The sequence below is a fragment of the Photinus pyralis genome, unplaced genomic scaffold (assembly GCF_008802855.1).
Source record: "Photinus pyralis isolate 1611_PpyrPB1 unplaced genomic scaffold, Ppyr1.3 Ppyr1.4_LG5, whole genome shotgun sequence".
Taxonomy (NCBI): Eukaryota; Metazoa; Arthropoda; class Insecta; order Coleoptera; family Lampyridae; genus Photinus; species Photinus pyralis.
In genome coordinates this window covers 7,247,195-7,269,362 of record NW_022170596.1, presented here as the reverse complement: position 1 = coordinate 7,269,362, position 22,168 = coordinate 7,247,195, and the positions used below count along the sequence as shown (strand labels likewise).

At 35.9% G+C, this 22,168-nt stretch overlaps 1 protein-coding gene across 1 annotated transcript; it reads left to right on the top strand.

Annotated features, from left to right (window-relative positions):
• Window positions 1-3,342: 3,342 nt before the first annotated feature.
• LOC116172868 (probable G-protein coupled receptor Mth-like 6) lies at window positions 3,343-18,884 on the top strand. Its single transcript, XM_031490179.1, has 6 exons — window positions 3,343-3,363; window positions 6,182-6,287; window positions 17,252-17,412; window positions 17,931-18,050; window positions 18,099-18,308; window positions 18,728-18,884. The coding sequence occupies exons 2-6, from the start codon at window positions 6,222-6,224 to the stop codon at window positions 18,882-18,884; spliced, it is 714 nt and encodes a 237-aa protein (XP_031346039.1). The 5' UTR covers window positions 3,343-3,363; window positions 6,182-6,221.
• The last annotated feature ends 3,284 nt before the right edge of the window (window positions 18,885-22,168 follow it).

Genomic DNA, 22,168 nt, shown 5'->3' with positions numbered 1-22,168 from the left:
GGGGGGGGGAGGGGTAAAAATTAATTTTATCTTTCATTGTATTCTAATTAAAGGTCTCAACGAAAGGAACAGTTTTCTACAAACTACTGCCCTTCTTTCTATTCTCTTATCAAAGTACGGGGCGGAGGGGGAAGGGGAGGGGGAGTGGAGCTTCATGGTACTCTAATGAAAGGTCTCGACGAAAGGAATTAATTTATACTAACCATAGTCTTCTTCCTCGATCCCTTGTCGTGATCGGTTATAATTCCTTATATCTTAAGAGTGAATTGTCAAAGGAAAGTACCTACAAAGGGCGATTGGGAGGTTTGGAAGAAATATAACCATTGGTCAGCCAGTTTCAAAATTTGGTTTTGGGGTTTAAATGAAATTTGATACATAGCCACTTGGGATAAAAGCAAATGTAGCGCCATTTTCCAAATTTGGTTTTGTGTAGCATGTGCAGTGCCAACTTTCTTATTTATGGAAAAAATTTCGTAGGGGTGTTTAAAAAAATGCCCTTTACCTGCACAAGTACAATTTGTACTTGTTTTTCTTGTATTCTACTATATTCAGTCAATAAACTGCAATTAATATTATTATTATTATTATTATTATTTGTTATCAGACATTAAGAGACTTAAATTCTAGGAAAAAATAAAATTTCATCTCTCTTAACTACACAGAAAAGGCAATCAATCACATGCACTTGTCTATTAAATTAAGCATTTACAATTGATAACAGATAAAGACCAAACAAAATTCCCAGAAATTTCTATGTTAAATAAAATAAAAAGGTGAAAAAAAACAACCTTGCCCGCTTTCGCGTATGACACAAATATTCCATATGCCGTTTAGTCTAAGCGGTACACAGAAAAATCTGACGAATAATGCAGAAAGCATGCTGTTTGGCATGGTCGATTTTTATGTCCAATAGATCGATTTGACCCGCAGCACCCCCCCCCCCCCCCATGTAGAACCAATATGGCGGCTATTTAAGAAAAAATCTGTTTCTGACTAAAAAAATATGTATTTGTATTTCAAAGATGGCATGCGAGTAATGTTTAAATTTGAGGTCAAACAAACAAAATGTAATAAATTTAAGCTTTAATTACTTTTATCCTTACTCTAATGAAAGGTCTCAACGAAAGGAATTAATTTCTACCAACCATAGCGCTCCTCCTCAACCTCTTATCGTGATCGGGTATATTCCTTTATACCTCAAGAACGGATTGTCGGAATAGGGTACTCACAAAGGGCGACTGAGACGTCTGCAAGAAATATATCCATTGGTAATGTCAAAACAAAAGCTATTTCGGTTGAAAAAATGCGCTTTATCTGCACAAGAGTTGTGCACCATTTATACTTGTTTAATTTTGATAACACTGTTTGGTTTTGATGAAACACACGCTCCACTCCGACGAACTCGACTCGCTCTGATTTGTAACGGTCCATAGCTCGGCTTCGCCTCGCACTTTTCACTGTTAAACAAAGACAATTTTTCAGTTTCAGTTTTGGTACGATAAGACAATGATATTGAGCAGACTGACTTGACAAGTGTGTTTTTTTCATATCTCCCCTCTTTCGCCCTCTTCAAATTTTTAAACTAAACATGATTTTACTTTTTATTGGTAAAATGTATTTTTTTACAAAATCAAAATTCTTATTATTTATCCAACAATTATTTTATGAGTTAGGTCGACATTAAAACAAAAAAAATATATTGGCTGGAAGAAGTATTTTTATAATATTTAAATGACTTATTAGAGTGTAAATTGCTTGAATTTTGATTTTTTTGTCGCAGATTTGAAATCAGCGACCTCAAATTATCCTTAAACGATCACCCGCATGCCGCCATCCTTGAAATGTAAATATATATTTTTTAGTCAGTGACAGTTTTTTTCCCAAATGGCCGCCATATTGGTTCCACAGGGTGGGGGAAGGGAGTGCTGCGGGTCAAATCGATCTATTGGACATAGGTACACATCGTTTATGGCTTGCTTTCTGTATTGTTCGTAAGATTTTTTCAACTTTTAATATGTGCCGCTTACACTAGTTACATAGACCAACGGTACAAATTAATAAAATTTAATTACAAAAGTTAATTACACAAGAAGGAGACCGCCCTTGTCCATCTTGATTAGGATGTCCCAAAATTTCATCCTGCCAGACTAAATAAACACAGCAACTTATATCAAATTAGTCCGCCACTGTTTCATCATCATCATCATTACATTAGTATGTTACCAACTTTACACATTTCTTGTTTTGCGGGAAATTGAAACTGTCCTCAGTTATTTTGGATTACCCGGTATACCTCCAACTTCATGCAACATGTACTACTGCTACTTTTGACTACATTCGTTATGTAAAGTAACGTAATAACGTCATGTTAAACATTTCTCAAATGTATATGTATAGAATAAATAGTATCTATAAGAAACTTAAAATACACGTTTCATAAGACGCCTCATCGCAATGGTTTATTAGAAAACTCTTGGTTTAGAACAATGTCGTATAATGAGAGCGAGAATGGTATAAAATAATTACGGTAGCCTACGACTAAGTATTATATTATACATATAACTTTTTTCCTTTAAATTGGATAACTAACTTTTATATGCTATGAATTCCAATGACAGAGTTTCGTAGTTGTTGCTTCGACTGATCATGATGATGTAAGTAATGTCAATAAAACTTTACTTTCAATGTCTGAACTCCGCCATTTAGACAGGCTCTGTATAGAAATTGTCTATTAAAGTTATTTATTATTATTATTATTATTATATTAATTTCCAAAAAAGTAAATAGGTCAATAAACTGCATTATCAAGGAAATGTGTACCAAAATCATACATTCAGACTTGTCACAAAATATAAAATTTTATTTTTGGATGAGTGGCAGTTTTTCAATTTTTCCGGATATCTTGTTTCAATTTGCTTTACATGTGAGAAATCTTTGACTTTATTACATTTTTGCAGCTGTCGCCTTATCAAAGTAAGAGACAATCGACGATGGGCTCCCCTGTTTAAATAAGCGCACCGAAGTTCGTGACGAATGTTCAAGCTTCACTTCCTCGTATTTGTGTTACGATTCTGTATCTGTAATAAAAATACGTGATTCATTTCAATTCGCATCATCCGCTATATGGTGCTCATAATCCAATATCAATACAAAAAGGTCGGTAGCGAGTTGATTTGGTTTGTTGACTGCCTTTCAGCAACATTAACTTTTAGTAGGATCGATAACTCAAACTCATTTAATCGTTTAACCTATGCAGATACTAGTGAAATAGTTTACAGAAGCTGTGAATAGTTAATTGAGTAAAGGTTAACCAAGAAGTAATAGTACTAAATAAATTGTGTGGAAGCAGTCATGTACAAATAGGTAAGGGAGAGATATAGGATAATGGGAAAATTTTGCAATTCTATACCAGTAATATTCAGAAGTAGGCGAAGAACAAGCTTGCACCAATTTAATTAAAATAGCTTAGCGTAGACAGTCGATTAATCGAACTGTTATTGAATCTTCGACTGACGAGAGCTGGAATAATAGGTATCATAAATGATTAATTATACGTTATATACAATACAGTCTGTTTCCAATGAAGTCGGCACTATTGCTAACTTTCTTAGTTGTAGTTTAAACACGGTTAAATCACTGAATACAAATGTGTAATTAAAAAAACAAAACGTCGCATTTTTCAGATAAAAAAAAGTTACTTTCTATGTGGAACGCCCTGTATGTTATTGCATCATACGCAATTCTCTACAAAAGTTCTTAATGCACCATAGCTAAAATATTTTAAATGGCCAAGATTTTTCCAATCCATGAAATAATAAGATAAGGTAACTGAGCACAGGAATAAATTCGCGTTCACGTAGTACATGCTTACTTTTCTATATACCAACCTCGTCTGCCGAAAACCCCCTTACAATCTAGGCTCACTAGCGTATTATCTTGAAAATGCACCCTTTTCCCGAAAGTGTACACGTAGTTATCGCTCTTATTTACAGACATACTTTCGTACACGTTTGCTATGAAGCGGTATATGTGTAAGTTTTCTATGTTGAATAAAATACAAATTCGTGAAAATACTTTTTGAAAACGGCTTAGCGACTAGATACCTGTTACAGTTGTTCGAATGTATATGTATGCGACCGACATTTTCAAATGGGTCGCAAAATCCATGAAATCCAAATACCACATGTCTTGGTATTTGCAGCTTATTTGTTTGTTCAATCTATGCACAATGGTCCGGCCATTACCAAGAGTGCCAATCCATTCAAGTTCAAGTCTGGTTGTTACAGTCATTACATTATGACCTTTCCTTGTAACGCTATTGGACGACCATTCCCAGAGAAATTTCGGATACTTCCGTTCGGTAGTTCCTTGTTGGAGCTAGTGTTATTTAAATACTCCAAGTAACCATGCTCTGAATTCTAAAATTTTAATTTAAGTAGACATTTATTCGTGTTCAAGCAGATAAGAGTCGAAACGTTACAGTGTTGCCGGTTCGAAAAAGTCGAAACGTTACAGTGTTGCCGGTTCGAAAAACATTTTTCGATCGTGTATTTAATTCTCGGGTACTTTTTAAATTCATGACGAGTTGCCATTACAAGTAAGTTACTCATAAGTGGATGGTTTATTTAAAAAAAGGAACTTAATGACGTAGCGACGTTGACCGCGAATGCTGCGAAACAAGGGAATAAATTCGTTTAGTAGTATTAACGGATTAACGTGCTCTCATGTAAACAAATTGTTACCACAAAAGTGTTGAGGTCCAAGGTGCAAAATGTTTATTGCGCTATATTTGGAGCGACTAGTTACATTTTTGTCAATCAAAACTGTTCATCTCTCAAGACAATTAATTCGTGCTTTTGCTGGTTCTCAAAACTTTATGTTATCAGGGTAATTTTTGACATTTCCATACTGCGGAAGATTGGTAAATTATTCTAGTAAATAAACTAAATTTCGACTATTAATGTTCGAGAATTTAATGCACTTAATGGCTATTTTTCAGGAACTGATAACTTCTTAAATGATTTACATTGTTAAAGCTTTTGCAATATAAACACGATTGAAGTGTTGCTGCGAAAGATTTCGCTTTCTGTCATTAAGACTCGACTGTACCGCCAATACCATTAATGAATTCGGCTGGAAGGACCATTGGCGAACGCTTAAGGTTTTTTTAAGTATTACAAATTGACAATGATTGCCGTTGTTGAATTGGAATATGGAAACTTACGTTAAACCGAACTTAACCATTACTCATTTACGTCTCGGTTGATGAGTCACTAATCAATCAGGGATCCGATTAAGTTGTTACCGTCACATCTATATAATGTATATATAATAAATCCTTCTGAATGACGCCTAATATTATGCAACCGAAATAACATTTAATAAAAAACGATAGTATGCTTTTAGATTATTGTGATGAGATGAATTCGGCCGCTATTTTTCTTAAGTTTCTTATGGGATTCTCTTCCACAAGAATTAAAACGTGCAGTTTCATAACCTCCCTTGAGGGTTGTTTACAGTGTCTTATTTTTTATCTAATTAATTAATATGACTGCAAAATCTTCATCTGTTAAGAAGTTATTTTGGTTGCATAAAATTAGGCATCCTTAAGAAGTGTTTTTGTCATTTAAACCTAGACATAGGAAATCCCTATGTCTACTATTCTAAATGAATATCACTGTATATCAGAATATTCAGAATTAATTACATCTAGCTGTCCGGATTAGACATACTTGTAAGTTAATCTGTCTTAACCCATCGCGGAAGGGTTCTTTAATTCCACTGGTGTAGTCAGAACTGAACAGCAACAGTTGATGTTTAATTTTGTCATTCCACTCAGTGTTATAAAGCTGTAAACTGAGAGGTTGGGTGTATAAAATTTTCAATCGCATTATTCACACCATTTCCATTGAGTCAAAGTTCATTAAAAGAAGGAAGAGTTTAAACTGAAACTGCTGTAATGATGATAAATTGCAACATCTCTACAATGAGAAAGCCTGGAATTATTTCCAACGGATTTCTTTTTTAAAAAATCACTCATAATATAAATGGAAATGGTAGGTGTGTTTTTCCACAAAGAAAAATTATAAGCAGACTGCCAGCGAAAGAAAATCAATCATTTTATAACATAAGAAACGTTTTATTACAAGTACCTACCTACTTCAACAAGTGTTTGTTTCAGCTTATTTTCGGATCTTCGGAGTCTTTCCGGAACGACATTGATGAATCTTTTAGCGGCGCTCTTTATGAACCAGCTTCTCTACGTTATAGGCGTGGGAGGGGTCCCCGTAAGTATATTATCATATTTTAATGAACGGTTTGTGTAAAATTCCCATACTCTGGAGGTTCCAGAAAATTGATTCTAACCATTTTAAATATTTACCTTCAAATGTAGGCTGTTTGCTTACGTGCGAAGGGTTAAACGAAATTTACAATTGTAATTACTTTTTTGACTTTAATTGGAAAGGGTTAGAATTACAATTACAAACCGAGTTTAGATGCTATTAATGTCGGAATATCTACAGAGTTGTTTATTTCTAATTACTACGTGTAATTGTACCACAAACTGAACTGAGAAATTTCTCTCCGAAATTTCCATTTGATGTGATTATTATTTAGTCTTTTGGCAGAAATGCAAACTGAACTGGATAATTCGAAACCTTTATCACCGGAATTTTAGTTTCACACCAACGATGTTGGTTACCACACGTAAAAGCGCATTTTTTGCATTAGGTACTCTACTCTTTAAATATTTTTATCAATAAAGTACGAGGCCCTTTGGAGCCGAGTACTTCAATTTTTGAGTCGAGCAATGTCATTTTCCTGACTAGTTTTGTATTAAATTTTACCCGAGATCGTATTTTAATATAAAATTTCAATATTCATATAGAACTTTTGATTAATGCCAATCTGTCAGTAATAACAGGAGTCATTATATAGACATTGCCAATGTGACAGGTGCGCAATATTCGCTATATAAAAGAATATAAAAGAAAATTAATAATTGAATTATCGTTGGCTTACGGATGCCAGTAAGCCAATTAAGTCTCTTTTCACAACCTGTATCTCACGGAAAATGTTAGCAGCAGCATTCCTTTACTCCCTATTTATATTGCGGCAGTTTCCTTTGAAGCGGCTTCAAGGTATTGGAAAGCTGTATACGAATTAGGTACCTAATAACATTATGAAACAGGCGATTTTATCTTTCGTGTAGAAAACTTTATGAGATTTCAAATGTGCATATACTTTTTTCTCAGGATCAAAGCCATATATGTAGAATTGTTTTTACATAAATTAAATTGCTTAATTTATTTATATTCCATTAATTGTTGATGAACTATTTTTATTTTTTAAATAACTTTATTTAAAACACTTAATTTACGTCCCATGGAGTGGGTTTCTAACATGTATATTTATAACACAAGTGCGAAGTTCACTATCTATCACTAAGCGTCTCTGGTTTGAATCCGGGTTAGGCTGAAAATGCATAGGGGGTTAGATTGGAAGAGCAGCTTGGGCGGAAGCCCCGCTCACTTCAAAATAAAGACAAAAAATAAATAAATACAGTTGAAACTGAAATTAAACACAATGCAATTTGCTTATACTCCTTATGGCCTGTGTCTAATCCTGCTTCGACTGGATGGCGCTTTGATATCGCTCTACAAATTCGTTACATTGCCATATACTGGTAATTGAATGGGTTTGTTTGAATAATGATTTAAATAACATAATATAGCTCTTCTCTACGTATAAAGTGAACTACATTGAATTACTGTCTTGAGTAACATGGATAGTGTGATTAGACATAAAGTTTATTCTAAACGTCGTATTCATCATAAAAAATTGTCAAACTTACGAATCAAAAACCATTGTGTCACATTTGGTGAACAAGGGTTTGAAAAACAACCTGCCATTCAAAAAGCTTCCTATGGACAAAATAGTAGTAGGAATTGACAACCGCAAAATTAAAATTTGTGAAAATGTCCATAGAAAGCCAGAATTATCATTTTCAATTGCCCAAGAGGTTTGTATTTTACCGAGTAAATTTGTGTTGTTTAGGTAATGAAAATCTGTTGCCTAGCAATTAGACTAGACGGTGTCGCATTTTTATTAGTTAGTTTTTCGAGTTCAATTGCTAAAAGGAAACAGATTTGAATTGAAACAACATTTAGATGTAAGTATGAGACATTGTCATTAAATAACCGCAAGGAGCGTCGTTAAATACTTCTATTCAGTACCGAAGTAGAATTGACAAAATCTGGTAAAAGAGGTACGCAGAACTTATAAACTTATAACGTCGAAGGCGAAACTTAATTACAGTAGATACTAAGAGAAGGGATATAAATATAAGTGAATGCGGGTGAGAAGTTCCACGGGCAGCTTCAGATGCCTCAGTGGTTCGCTGATGATACAATCGCTGTTGGAACGCGTTCGATATTTGAATACATTATTGTGGTTTATTGGTGTCTTTTAGTTTGTTTAAGTTCAACGGCCAGTTATTTCAAAAGAGACGTGAGAAATTAGAACATTTCTTTTACAAGACAAAGGGAAGAAGCTTAGTACTAGGCGATACAAACAGTACGGGTGAAAAAATACAATAACGAAGTACTGGAGGTGCTGGGTCCGTTTGGATAAACGTACAGAAACAGTAATGGAAAAAGAATAACAAACTGTTACGTGGAAAATGATTTATTTGTGGTCAATACGTTCTTCAAACAAAGATATTCACACACACGGGTGTTTTATTATAGAAAAGAGAATTCAATATTACATTACGTCGAAGTCATAAGAAGGTGATACTAGATGTGAGAGCCAGAAGAAAACCAGGACACTACAAACTACATGGTTCTCTCCAAAATAAAGCTAGAACCGAAAGCTCACACAAAACATCAATAAACTTCGGGCAGCGCAACACTGGTGACCATCAAGACGAGACAGCTGAGCAGTTTAAAAGCGAAACTCGAACAGAAATGAAAGAATCCTAGCGACGACGGACAAAATCAAGCTGCAATAAATATGGGGAACCATTGTTAAATAAAAAATAATGGAAATCGTATAGCTAATAAAACTGAAGGAACCAAGGATACGCGTAAAAGAATTAATAAACCACTCAAAAAAGCAAGCTTGGAATAAATTCGACCGAAAATGGAAGAAGATAGCAAGACACAACTAGAAAAACTATTGTACAGAGCGCTACAGACATTAAGGAAATGAAAAACTTGAATTTTAGTAAGTCACGCTCTTAAATCACTTTCCCAATGGCGATAACATTAATGGGATTATAATATGAAATTAACCCAGAGGCAAATTTTGCAAATCATAAAACTATTATTTTTTTAATTCTATTGATCAATGCCAAATGAAAATGAATTACCTTGTTTTATTGATCAACATCTTGCACATTTTAGACTCCTACAACAACTCTTTGATGAAGTTCTTCTCTCTTAAGAAATATTAATTATGCACGCCGAGGGGGAAACAACTTTGAATTTTTGTGTACACTTGCTTGAATTTTCTTGGTTTTTATTGAATTTTTGTGAATTTTGTTGAATTTGAAACGTCTGCCAATTTTCATGAATTTTCTTGAATTTTTGTAAATTTTCTTGAATTTTTGTAAATTTTCTTGAATTTTTGTAAATTTTCTTGAATTTTTGTAAATTTTCTTGAATTATTGTAAATTTTCTTGAATTTTTGTAAATTTTCTTGAATTTTTATTGAATTTTCTTGAATTATTGTAAGTTTTCTAGAATTTTTGTTGTATTTTGTAAGTGTTATTCTTTTATTGTATAAATAAACTCGTTAACGTTGTTTAAATTTAATAAAACGTTACAATACAAACAAAATCACAATTATTCTGAGTTATTTACAAAATCACAGACAGGTTTAGAGTAAAAAAGAGATCCAATAGACAATAGACAGGTATTGTATTCATAATCCTTGCCTTAGGGATTCTAAAGTACACGTTCCTATTATTGAGAGTAGGTAGGTAGTATCTTACCTACTTTGACAAAATGCCGAACGGAGTTGATATTTAAACAATTAAAGTTCCGAAAAATAACAACAAGTTAAAAAGTAATCGTAAACGATTTACATAAAGCGCATTTCCACTTGCATTCATTTCCCATTTGTAAGATGCAACTTCTGTTAAAATCGTAAAAATCCGGCCACAAATATGAAAGATAGCGTTGCACATGGGCAATCCATTTTTGACGTGCTACTTCAATTTCAGTTTATGAGAAGAATTTCATTTCAATGCTTTTCTAAATAAGAAAGTTGGAACTGCGCATGCGCAAACCTAAATTTTAAAACTAATGTTAGATTTTCCTTTGTTCCAAGCGCCTAAGTATCAAATTTCACTTAAATAGTTCCATAGATGAAAAAGTTGGCACTGCGCATGCGCAAAATAAAATTTTGAAACTGGCGCTAGATTTTCCTTTATTCCAAGTGCCTATGTATCACATTTCATTTAAATTCTTCCATAAATAAAAAAAGTTGGCACTGCGCATGCGCAAAGCCAAATTTTGAAACTGGCGTTTGATTTTCCTTTATCCCAAGTGCCTATGTATCAAATTTCGTTTAAATTCTTCCATAAATAAAAAAGTTGGCACTGCGCATGCGCAAAACCAAATTTTGAAATTGGCGTTTGATTTTCCTTTATCCCAAGTGCCTATGTATCAAATTTCGTTTAAATTCTTCCATAAATAAAAAAGTTGGCACTGCGCATGCGCAAAACTAAATTTTGAAATTGGCGTTTGATTTTCCTTTATCCCAAGTGCCTATGTATCAAATTTCATTCAAATACTTTTATAAGTAAAAAAGTTTGCAATTCGGTTTATAAATGGTGGAGATGCGAAAAGGGCACTGTGAATTTTGAATCGATTCGATTCAACTTTTGGAATTGCGTATTATATGGCTAAAGCTATGCACATATTTAATTTCATGCAATTCAGTTCATAACTAACGGAGATGTAAAAGCGATCGAACATTTCTAAACAAAGTTATCGTTCACACGGACAGATAGATGGACAGACAGACAAAGAAACAGACGGAGAGACCAACCGGCAGGCGACAGATAGCAATGCAAAATAATAAACGATCTCTAGGATCGTTAATAAACGGCAAAAGTGTAAAATTATGGAACATGTAAAAAACGGTTTTTTGTTTTTTTTACAATAACGGACAGACGGACGGACGGACGGACGGACGGACAAAGTGGCCACAATAGCGCATTTTTTTTTTATTTTTGTGGAAATGCGCTAAAAATGCAACTGAAGAATATTTTATAATTTTACATCAGCGAAAAATTGAGGTTTTTATGCCTGTGACAATACAAGCATTCATTCTTATTTAGGTACCTTATTGCATATCTACACATTGCAGCGGCAGACGTAAATTAGCTCGTAAATTAGTCATCTTCCGAGCCGACCTCGACATATTTATATATTAAAGCTATTTCCTGGCTTTCTGATTTTCTGCAACTTTTCGAAGTATTTTACGCCCTCAATAAAGCTACACCCTGTTTGCAAAACGTCCTAAATTTTTCCTTGTGAAGAGTTTTTATTTTTATTATTTTCTTTCCAGTTTGGTCTTTTAATGTGGCGTGGCAACTATCAGCCGTGAATGAGACGCGTATCTGCAGTAATTTTAATCTTTCGTGTTTCACGTTTTACGAAATTGTCTTCACAGATTAATGCAGGCAGTGAGACCAGCAGGCTGAATTTTTCTTTTGCAGTTTCTGGAATTTTTTGAATTCTCTTGAATTTTTTGAATTCTCTTGAATTTTTTTGAATTTTTTGAATTTTTTAAATTTTATTGAATTTTCTTAAATTCTTCTAAATTTTCAGAATTTTTGTAAATTTTCTGAATTTTTTTGAATTTTTCAGAATTTTTTTGAATTTGAATTTTTGTGTACACATATTTTTATAGTTGTTTCCCCCTCGATGCACGCTTAAAAACGTAATTGCAGTCCACATCATTTCAGTTTCCGTTTCCTAAAATTTAAAAATGAAACTTTGTAATTATTTGGCTGACACACGTCAGTACACATTTTCAGAAGCTTACTTCTAAAGCTTTCACAGAAGCTTCAGACGTAGTAACAAGGTCGTAATAGATTTACGTGCGGGTAGGTGACCTTTTTGTTGAAATGGGACGAATTGGGAAAGCGAAGCGAAGGTTTTATCTGTTCAACCTGTCACCGCGGATCTTACTGTCTTCGTGGTCTAACGCAGTGCTCTTGCCGCACTTGGTTGTCTCAGTCTGTACATTGTTTGGTATCTTGATACCACATAGTAACAACATGAATGCGTCGTGAACCTACCGAATGAGCTGTTACCGAAACATTGGTTTCCCCTCCAAATTATTTTACGGTAATCCATTTATTTAAGTTCGGCAGAAATACTTCATTAAAATCATTCGAGCAAACTAATTTACTTTGAGTCAAATGGGAATTTAGCAAGAACGCACATTACGTTTTTCGTCGAAAGATTTTACTGACGAAATACAATATTTAATACCGCTAATTCAATTTTTTCGTCTTTGGTTTACGATTTACGCGACTGTAACCTTTATTAGTTATTACGTCGACAAAAAACCAGTTTGGGGAGTAAAAGCGTTTACAAGGGTTGTATAATGAGAGCAATTAAAATGAGATTTGTTGGGTATGCTTTACAAAACTTTAAAGGGTATAAAGCATGTATAAACTCGTAGCACGTGCACAAAACCCACGGGAATCACAAGAAATCAAAATAACATATCATGCGTGCATTATATTAATGGTACGCGCTCTGACGATAGTTTAATATTGTATGTTTTAAATTTTCTTGTGAAAATAAATGCAATTTAATTTTGTTTATAAATCTAGTGATATCCCTGGGTGTTAAAAATTTGTTTCATCCAAAATACAATTTTCCGTCAAAGTATAAATGAATGACCGAAGACACTTTTCGAATTTTCTTGTTATTATTATGACACCTTTACCAACGGAAAGTTAAGTTCTTCTGGCGTGTATTGACTAGCTATAAACCACCCTGCACATCTTTATGTGGTTCGGTACTTAACCACAAGTTTTGGTCAACCGCAATTTTTAATTAACACATCACATATAATCCTGGGAACGAATAGAAAATTTTTCACAAAGCTGATCATTTACACACGACACAAATTTATTCGACAAAATCCATATCTTCGATTGAAACAAATTAAATTTCCAAGAAAATTCTAATTACCTTTAACAGACGCACAAAAACATCATCTGGCGTTGTTTCGATATCTTCATTTCTTTACTTACCTTGATTCTTGTTTTAAACAAACTGGCTTTGTTGTATAAATGTAATAGTGGCTTTTTGGTGGTGGATTTATCGGGACTTGATTCAAACTATTTCTCTAGCTAGTTCTGCAACACGCTGTCAGAAATTTCATTAGTGTAAGATGATACTGAAGTGCGTGGTAGTATCCAAATGAACAGTTTACCATATTAGCCGAATGGATGTTCATCGTCATCTTGAGTGACAGTTTCTCATTACCATTTTCTCCCCTCTACAGGTTCGCATAATTACATTGTATTACATACAAGTATGACGTTTCGATTTTTCAGACCATCATCAACATATTTTTTTTAAATACGTTCCTGCATTTTTTATTTTATATTTTGAAGTGTTTGTCATTTAAAAAAGTCCATTATATATACATAGTTACTAAACGATACCATTTTAACATTAAAGTAAAGTTTACACCAAACAATTAGATGGATATGATATCAAAGCATTCATGCATAACTGTTTTGAAATATTAAAGTTTCAGTTACTTTTTATTGTGGGACCTACATGGGAATTACACTGTATTAAAAAAGAGGTTTTTAAAACTTTTAAATTAAAAGTAAAAAAGGTATGTTTTATCACCCCAACAAAAACAACTGATACGAACAAGTAATCTACTTTTCACCATTGATTTAATACGTGGTTATAGGAGGCAAGATTAAACCCGTTCTTTGCTACTATTATCAACAGATTTTGAATTAAATTTAAGAAAGCATACTAATACGTTGAGAATTAGGATAGGAATAAACATATATGTGGGAGGTATCAGACCGAAAGTTTTTTTCTGTCCATCTCGTATATACTCATTTTCCATTATTATGGAGGTATGGAATTGAGGCACGTGCTACTTTTTGGTGACCGCAATATTTGAAATATCTGAATAGTTTGCTAAAAAAATTGCATAAGGTAAGACTAATTCGAAATTTTAATTTGAAATATTTCTCTTCTGTTATGTAACGGGAGTCTGCTGCCGGATTTTTATTTTAGTGGAATTTTATCAATTTGTTTAAATTGGGTCATACAAGATGGGCGAATGATTTCTTAGTACGGTCCTGGCTGTGTATGTATGTTTGAAGTTAACAGGAATTACGTGACAATTGCGGTCGGATCCTCCGTTATCGACCCTGGTACACAACATGTGTTTTGCTGATTTTGTAGAATGTTCAGTCAACGTGAGTTTGATATACCAGTCTATTTGAATTTCTGGAGATTCATTAGTTGACAAAAGGTTAGTTGATTGGTGGAAAATATTCGCATGATCAATGGAAGTAGTAGAAATGGAAATTTGGTAGACCTCCGAGGGGTAATGGGCGTTATGCCACGACAGAATTTGAGTATATCTGGAAAAAAGTGTAAGTCAACCACTCGTAAGTTCACGCGTGGTGGTGTGAAAATTCAGATTAAGTCGTGTGATCCGTAAACTAGTTCTCACGACACAATCAACAAAGCTAAGTCGATCACCGGTGAACCACTGTGTTATAGTTTTTATACGTAAAATTCGCGTTGATTAAATCAATCACCTTTATTAATTTACCTCAGGATGGATTTTTACAAATCTTGTGTAAATCGTTTTCGCGCATATAACTTAAACACTGTAAAGTAAACTACCTGCACGAAAGTTGCGTGCGTCGTCACTAGCAATGTACTTACAGGGTGGTTCAAATTCGTGGCTCACCATTGAGATCTCCGTAACGGTGAGATACAGTGTGGGCAATTTTATGACAAAAAAAACTTATTTGAAATTTTTGAAAAATCTCCGAAAAGCTGAAAATATATTTCGTTTTAATTTTTCCTAGTTTAAACGGTGACAAATGGACTGTCCCCGTTAGCGCCTTTTATGGGCACTTTTTTCGGAGCATCTGAATCTGTTTTTCCATCACACGCTAGATGTAGAAGCTACAGGCTACGATTTACGTATTTCTTATTGGACTTGTCACACTATACCAAGACCGGCCCACTGGTAGAAGTAGGTTCACTCAAAGTACTAGAAGTAGTAGTCGAAGTACTTGAAGTGGTCGTCTTTAGAAATAGTCGAAGTAGTCCGGAAAAATGAAGCTCAACGATGATCGCACATGCGCATATCACATGACTTTTGTCCGGGCGGTACAATAGAATTGATTACATTTACAGGAAAAATTTCAAAATCAAATGTTTTAGGTACAATCATTTCACAACAAAACATTCATGGACAAATAGATTTCGCTGAAGCAACATGGCTATGATGGCAATGCATTCAACTGAATTTCTTTTCTTGTCCCCTATCTTATTCTGTAGAAATCCAATATGGCGCCCATAAGAACTCTGCAAATAGTAGATTGTAAGTTCACAATTTTTCATAATTTTTTTCATTTTTACACATTCTCATGTGAATAAACGATAATATATATTTTACCATTTGTGACTTACTTTTTACGTATCTAATTTCTCATTGAGTCCACTTTTTTTTAAATATTTTTGATTCCCGCCAACCCAACCAACACCACTTATCTGCAACTGGAATAATATAATTATTTAAATGGAAAAAAGACAGACAACCACAATTTATAAAAATAGGTTATGTTTGAGTCAATTTACCATGTTGTCAAATGTCTCATTCGTAACTTTACGATGATCGCAAGAGCAGTTGCGGGATTGGTCAAAAATTGATGTTGTAGTTACCCTTCGCACCTTAGTACGAGCGTTTGCATAGAAACTATCCGTTTTCAAAAATCGACCCTTCTCCCCTCCCACATCCGAAGAACAATGCAAATTTAGAATCAAAACTTTTCCGCCCAAATTAACTGAAACCCAAGACACTTGATGGAACAAAACCTGCTGCTTACCTTATTCCATATACTTCGGCAATTCTGGACAAACTTGTAGTAGCAACATTTCTCGGTGCCATCAACAATCCCCGGGGGACGGTCGTTTCGATTCAAAAGAATGCCGTTCGGTTTAAGCAATGCTCGCGTAACATTTCAAAGATTGATTGAATGAATAATGGTATACTTAGAGGACGTAGTTGTCACATAATTTACCTTCTCGGATCATTTTAGAGTAATTATTATGAGAAGTCTTCGACAGTTCGTCGTGACAAATGCAACTTTTGAAATTCTATATACAAAAATTTAGAAAAATTTTGCAATTACATTTATTTGTCCGTCTTTATTCTCTTTTTATTGATGAATAGTACAGATATGGTTTCCATTTGCAAATTTCGAGTTTTTGGTCAAAAGCCAATTATCAACAATGATCGAGTATTCGTATTATTTTCGATATACATTTAAAAATCAGACCAATAACATTTGATAGCGTGGACTTTTAGCTGTCAATTCGTGACAACTGTCAAAATGTCAAATAACTTCGAAACCATGTCAGTTAGACATGGTCATACTGATTTTTTAGGAGGACTTCGAAAATTCCAACAAAAGAGATAGTGTTATTTGAAATAAGAAAGTTCCGGTTTCGTTCTGATACGACCGGAAAAGCGGCCATCTTGAAAATATTTTAAAATGATTCCTTTTGATCAATTATTCAAAAATTCATTTATTTTTATGTTTATTGAATTTCATAGTTAATCAGGGTGGAACTATTATCGAGGGCATTTCCTAAACATCCAAACCTTCTTTCTTTTTAGTCATTACCTTTTGCATCACCACTTCATCTACAATTTGCTTACAGCTAACACTGCTACACTGCCCCCTTCTTAAAACTGTTGAGTTGTATCTCCAATAGAATCTATTTAGCTGCTATTACTAAATCTAAATTAAGTAAAAAAAACAATTTATTCCTTGTAGTTGCTCTATCGATTAGATACGCAAAGCACTCTCTCGAAAATAGGGATTTATTTTTATGCTAACGCGCCTTAAAACGGAACATGAAAAGCTTAATTCCATTAGTCTCGACTTGACTGACTTTCTATCCATTCATAGTCACTAATTCACTTATGCTTGTTTCAGGATTCCGAGCTGTGCATCGCGATATCATTTTCAATGCAGTACGTGAGACTCTGCACCTTTTGTTGGATATTGGCGATGACTCATCATATGAATGCCCAATTTAAAAGTAATTTAAATCTTGTTCCGTGCGACGATCACGCAATTGGAAAACATTTTGTGAGGTAGGTAAAATTATGCGCAATTAGGTACAACTTGTTACATTAACGTCAAATTGCTTGCCGGAGAAAAAAATTAATCGCCCTTCACTGTTTGAATAATTTATCACGATTATCTCGATGACGTTTCACCCATCCCTCCTGTCGATTTTTGTATACTCCCGTCCGTTTGAATCTCGTCGATCAATCAATTTTCAATTTTGTTTACGCAAGGGGAATTTCAATTGTACTTGCGGATTTTAATTACATTCAATAATTCACACTGTACGTAGCTATACGAAATTTAGGTCAGAACAAGTGATACATAGATTTTAATTATTTTACAATCATCCGCAATGTCCAATTTAAATTGGTGAGTTGCGTACATTTGGGGTAGTTTTGTTAAACGATACTAAAGTAGGTACTCATGATAATTACGCGATTTTACTGTTATTCGCTTATTGGTACATGTCGATTTGTTACCCCATGTTTACTTACAATCGGTATTATACTAAAACCCTGAATTAGTTATTTAATTGTTTCAGATACTCACTGTTCGCATGGGGTATTCCGGCTATATTATTAGGTGCGAGCGTTTTCATACAATATAGGGATAAAGCTGGAAAGTTACTTGATACGGCGAGTTTAAAAACACACAATTGCTGGTAAGCTTTGTAACGTGAAGATTCCAAGTGAGAAAAGCATTTTTTTAGGTTTTTGGACACGAATGCTTTAGTATATGGCCTACTGATTCCGTCTACCGTATTAGTTATCATCACGCTCACCTACGTCATTCGGGGCGCCATCGTTGCGAGATATGTTATAAGTATGCAAGTTGATCGAAAAGTTAGGAATAAAATGCGAAAAAAAAGGACGCTCCAAGTGGTGCTCTTCACAAAGGTAAGCATAGGTTACAAGTGTGGGTACGCCAGACACTACCATAAGGACGTGTGTTGTTGGAGGGAGAAAATCACACGTCTTACACAGTAGAGCTATATACAGGGTCTTTCACGAAAAACGTTTTTAAACTTTCACATAAAAGTTATTCCGATCTAACGGAAATATGTTCAAGATGGCCAAACTTTAACCTAGACCGGAAGTTGGCACTATATTACTTTAACTGGCATGGCCATTTTTAATTCACTCTTTGTATTTAGTTTATTTTGGTTTCAAACATTAATATAACACATTAGATGTCTCGTCAGGAAGAATGCTAGTCACAAAACACTTGATACCGGTCTACAATACAGCATCGGGTGTGTCGTGACCGCCATTCTTTCCTTGCTAATCTAAAATTAGTAGATTTTGAGTAAAATAAAAAGTGTCTTGACTGGAAATTCAGCGCCATTGAAGACGTCTACGCTTTCTTCTATGCCGTCAACATCTACAAGGTGTGTGAAAACGAGAGTGACGCTCACGTGCTGAAGGGAATCGCCATGCTGTTACACGGCACCACAGGGACCTGGTGGCAAGGAATCAAGGACACCGTAAGCACCTAGGAGGGAACTACCACCCTCAGAGAAAACTTCGGCCCGACGCTGCTCGTGCACCAGATCCTACGCACCATCTTATCCACGATGTACGGGGAGAAAGAAGGCACAAAGCTATTTATTAGCCAAAAAAGAGCTATCATCTCAAAAATTCCTGGAAAACAACTCCAGAGGGAAACATTTCAGGTGAGCATGGTTTGCAGTTTGTCTTACTCCCGAAAATAAACGCCGTGCGACTATCCGAACCAGAGTCCAGACATTGAAAGACCTTATCGAGGAAGTCCGAAAGATGGATGTCATCCGAACTGAAGACCCGACAAAACCAACCGCCACTAACCCCCCTCGCTACGCGTACTGCCGTTTCAACGGGCATACGCAAGAAGAGTACCACAAACGGAAGAGGAAGGAAGCCATCACCTCAACCGCACCCAACAGAAAGCGAGCACCATTCGCCGCACACACCAGGGCTCCCGCCACCAATGGCAACACGAGCTACGGCTGCGGGGAACCTGGAGCAATTCGTAATATCTGCCCGAAGTGCACCAAAAAGACCGGCAGGCAGCCCGAAGATCTACGCTTTTTCCTCGCAGATCCAACTCCAATTGTGCAACACCGCCGCTGCTGACCCATCGTACAGATCGAAGTCGAAAATACATATGAAAACGCATCTCTGAACACAAGCCTTTGCCAAAGTGTCGGGGGAACCACGCCGTATGCTCTTTTCTGGGCTACAACTACAAGTTTAGCCTGCAGCAGATGAACTCGATTATCGCAGATGGAGACTGGATACGTGAAGTGACGTCCGGTTCCAGCACTGCGTTATCCAGACCCCATTCATAGTCCTACCAGCTGCCAACAACTGTACTTGGCCTCCTCGGTATGGATTTAATCGAGGACACGCAGCTCATTATAAACAAAACCTGCTGCGGAAAGAGTACAGTTTCCTGGAGCGGGTGCTGCACCCATGGAATGTTCCCTTCCATACGAAGCGGCACAGAACCACCTGCCTCGTATCCACGCAAACTGACCACCCGCATGAACCGACCCTTTGGAGAGTCACCACCACGCTCAACGATCCCACACTTGGACCCCGAATTTGCAGACTTGTATGACGAACTGTCCGTTGACTCGCTCGCTCACTTCCCGTAGTCGCTCCGTAAGGAGAAGCAACGCCACCTGGAGCGCCCAAACATTTGGATCGCTTCCCTCGAGTTAAGTGTAAAGACCAAACCTAACCATCAAGATAACCGGACGCTTCAACAAATTGCTGCACGATCACCATGTTTTCGGTGATAGTAGGCACCCCATTCCGTTCGGAGAGCACACAATATAGGTGAAACCTGGATCAGTTCAAGTCGGCCGAATTCCAGCACACAAATTTCACATACTACGGAGAAAACTCTCCGCCATACTTAAAAACATGTGATCTCAGAGTGCGACTCTGCTCCGGCCACCCCAGTGGTCCTGATCAGACAGGTCAATTCATCTCTGCGTCGATTACCGCAAGCTGAATGAAAGAAAACACGTCTCCGACTGCTATCCACGACCAAGAATCAATAACCTGCTTCATGCAGCAAAGGCCCGCTGCATTACCACCTTGGACCTTTGAGCAGGATATTGGCAGATATCCACGCATCCTAAAGGTAGGGACAAAACCGCCCTTGTAATGTCTTTGGATTATGCCGATTCAAGAGGATGCCGTTCGGACTGAAAAATGTCCCGCCAGTTCCCAGAGGCCAATGAACCGCTTCCGTATTGGGATACCGCTTCTAGCGTACCTAGACAATTTAATAGTTTTATCCAAGGATGCCGAATAGACCTTGAGAATCTGGATCAAGTATTTTGGCGACTTCTTCCAACTTTGAGTTCGTCGGCAAAGGGGCCATTTCGCCTGACAAGTCAAATAGATAGATAGTCATAGATCATGACGTTTATTATTATTATTGTCGGTGTTTCTTGTGAGAACTCAGGTCTAGCCTGGTTAACTAATCGCACGGATTAAAATCAAGTAACGATTAGTGTCTGTGTCTGGTGAAGTTATGTAGGGAGGGTTCTAAAGAAAAATAAAAATAAAATAAATATTCACACACTCACATTGGAAATCTAGAGATAGTATGTAATTCATACTTACCAACATAGCTATTAATGGCCCCAATAGTCAACGCTATCAGGAAAGAAGAAAACAAAACAAAAATATCATTATAATAATTCCTGTAATTTTATTAAATAGAGTTTATTGTGTAAGTGTTTCTTTGGCTTTGCGTTTGGGTTGAATACGAGTGGGTTGTGATAACGTGGTGTGTTTATGTGAAGAAGGAGTTTTGTGTTTTTTAATTGTATTTATGGTGTTTCTTTGTTCCTGAGGTCGTATTTGTGAGGTTGTTTGAGTTTTTGGTGGAGATATTGCAGTATTTTGTGAGCCTGTGGTGCTGTTAAGGTTTTTGCGCTTCGGTTGTATACGAGTGGGTTGTGACAATGTGGTGTGTTTCTGTGAAGAAGGAGTTATGTGTTTTTTAAGTGTGCTAGGGCGTGTAACTTTATTGGGTGGACCTGTCTTTGTAGTGCATGTTGCGTTACTTGTATTTATGGTGTTTCTTTGTTCTTGACGTTGTATTTGTGTGGTTGCTTGGGTTTTTGGTGGAGATATTACAGTATGTTGTGAGCGTGTAGTTCTGTTAAGGTTTTCGCGTTTCGGTTGAATACGAGTGGGTTGTGATAACGTGGTGTGTTTATGTGAAGAAGGAGTTTTGTGTTTTTTAACTGTGCTAGGACGTGTAACTTTATTGGGTGGACCTGTCTTTGTAGTGCAAGTTGCGTTACTTGTATTTATGGTGTTTCTTTGTTCTTGACGTTGTATTTGTGTGGTTGCTTGGATTTTTGGTGGAGATATTACAGTATGTTGTGGGCGTGTAGTTCTGTTAAGGTTTTCGCGTTTCGGTTGAATACGAGTGGGTTGTGATAACGTGGTGTGTTTCTGTGAAGAAGGAGTTTTGTGTTTTTTAACTGTGCTAGGACGTGTAACTTTATTGGGTGGACCTGTCTTTGTAGTGCATGTTGCGTTACTTGTATTTATGGTGTTTCTTTGTTCTTGACGTTGTATTTGTGTGGTTGCTTGGATTTTTGGTGGAGATATTACAGTATGTTGTGAGCGTGTAGTTCTGTTAAGGTTTTCGCGCTTCGGTTGAATACGAGTGGGTTGTGATAACGTGGTGTGTTTATGTGAAGAAGGAGTTTTGTGTTTTTTAACTGTGCTAGGACGTGTAACTTTATTGGGTGGACCTGTCTTTGTAGTG

Excerpts from the sequence above, each read along its gene's own strand:
- LOC116172868 (XM_031490179.1), top strand. The coding sequence starts at position 6,222 with ATGAATCTTTTAGCGGCGCTCTTTATGAACCAGCTTCTCTACGTTATA. Across the intron at positions 6,288-17,251 it reads TAGGCGTGGGAGGGGTCCCC|GATTCCGAGCTGTGCATCGC; the intron begins GTAAGTATATTA and ends TGCTTGTTTCAG. Across the intron at positions 18,051-18,098 it reads TTAAAAACACACAATTGCTG|GTTTTTGGACACGAATGCTT; the intron begins GTAAGCTTTGTA and ends GCATTTTTTTAG.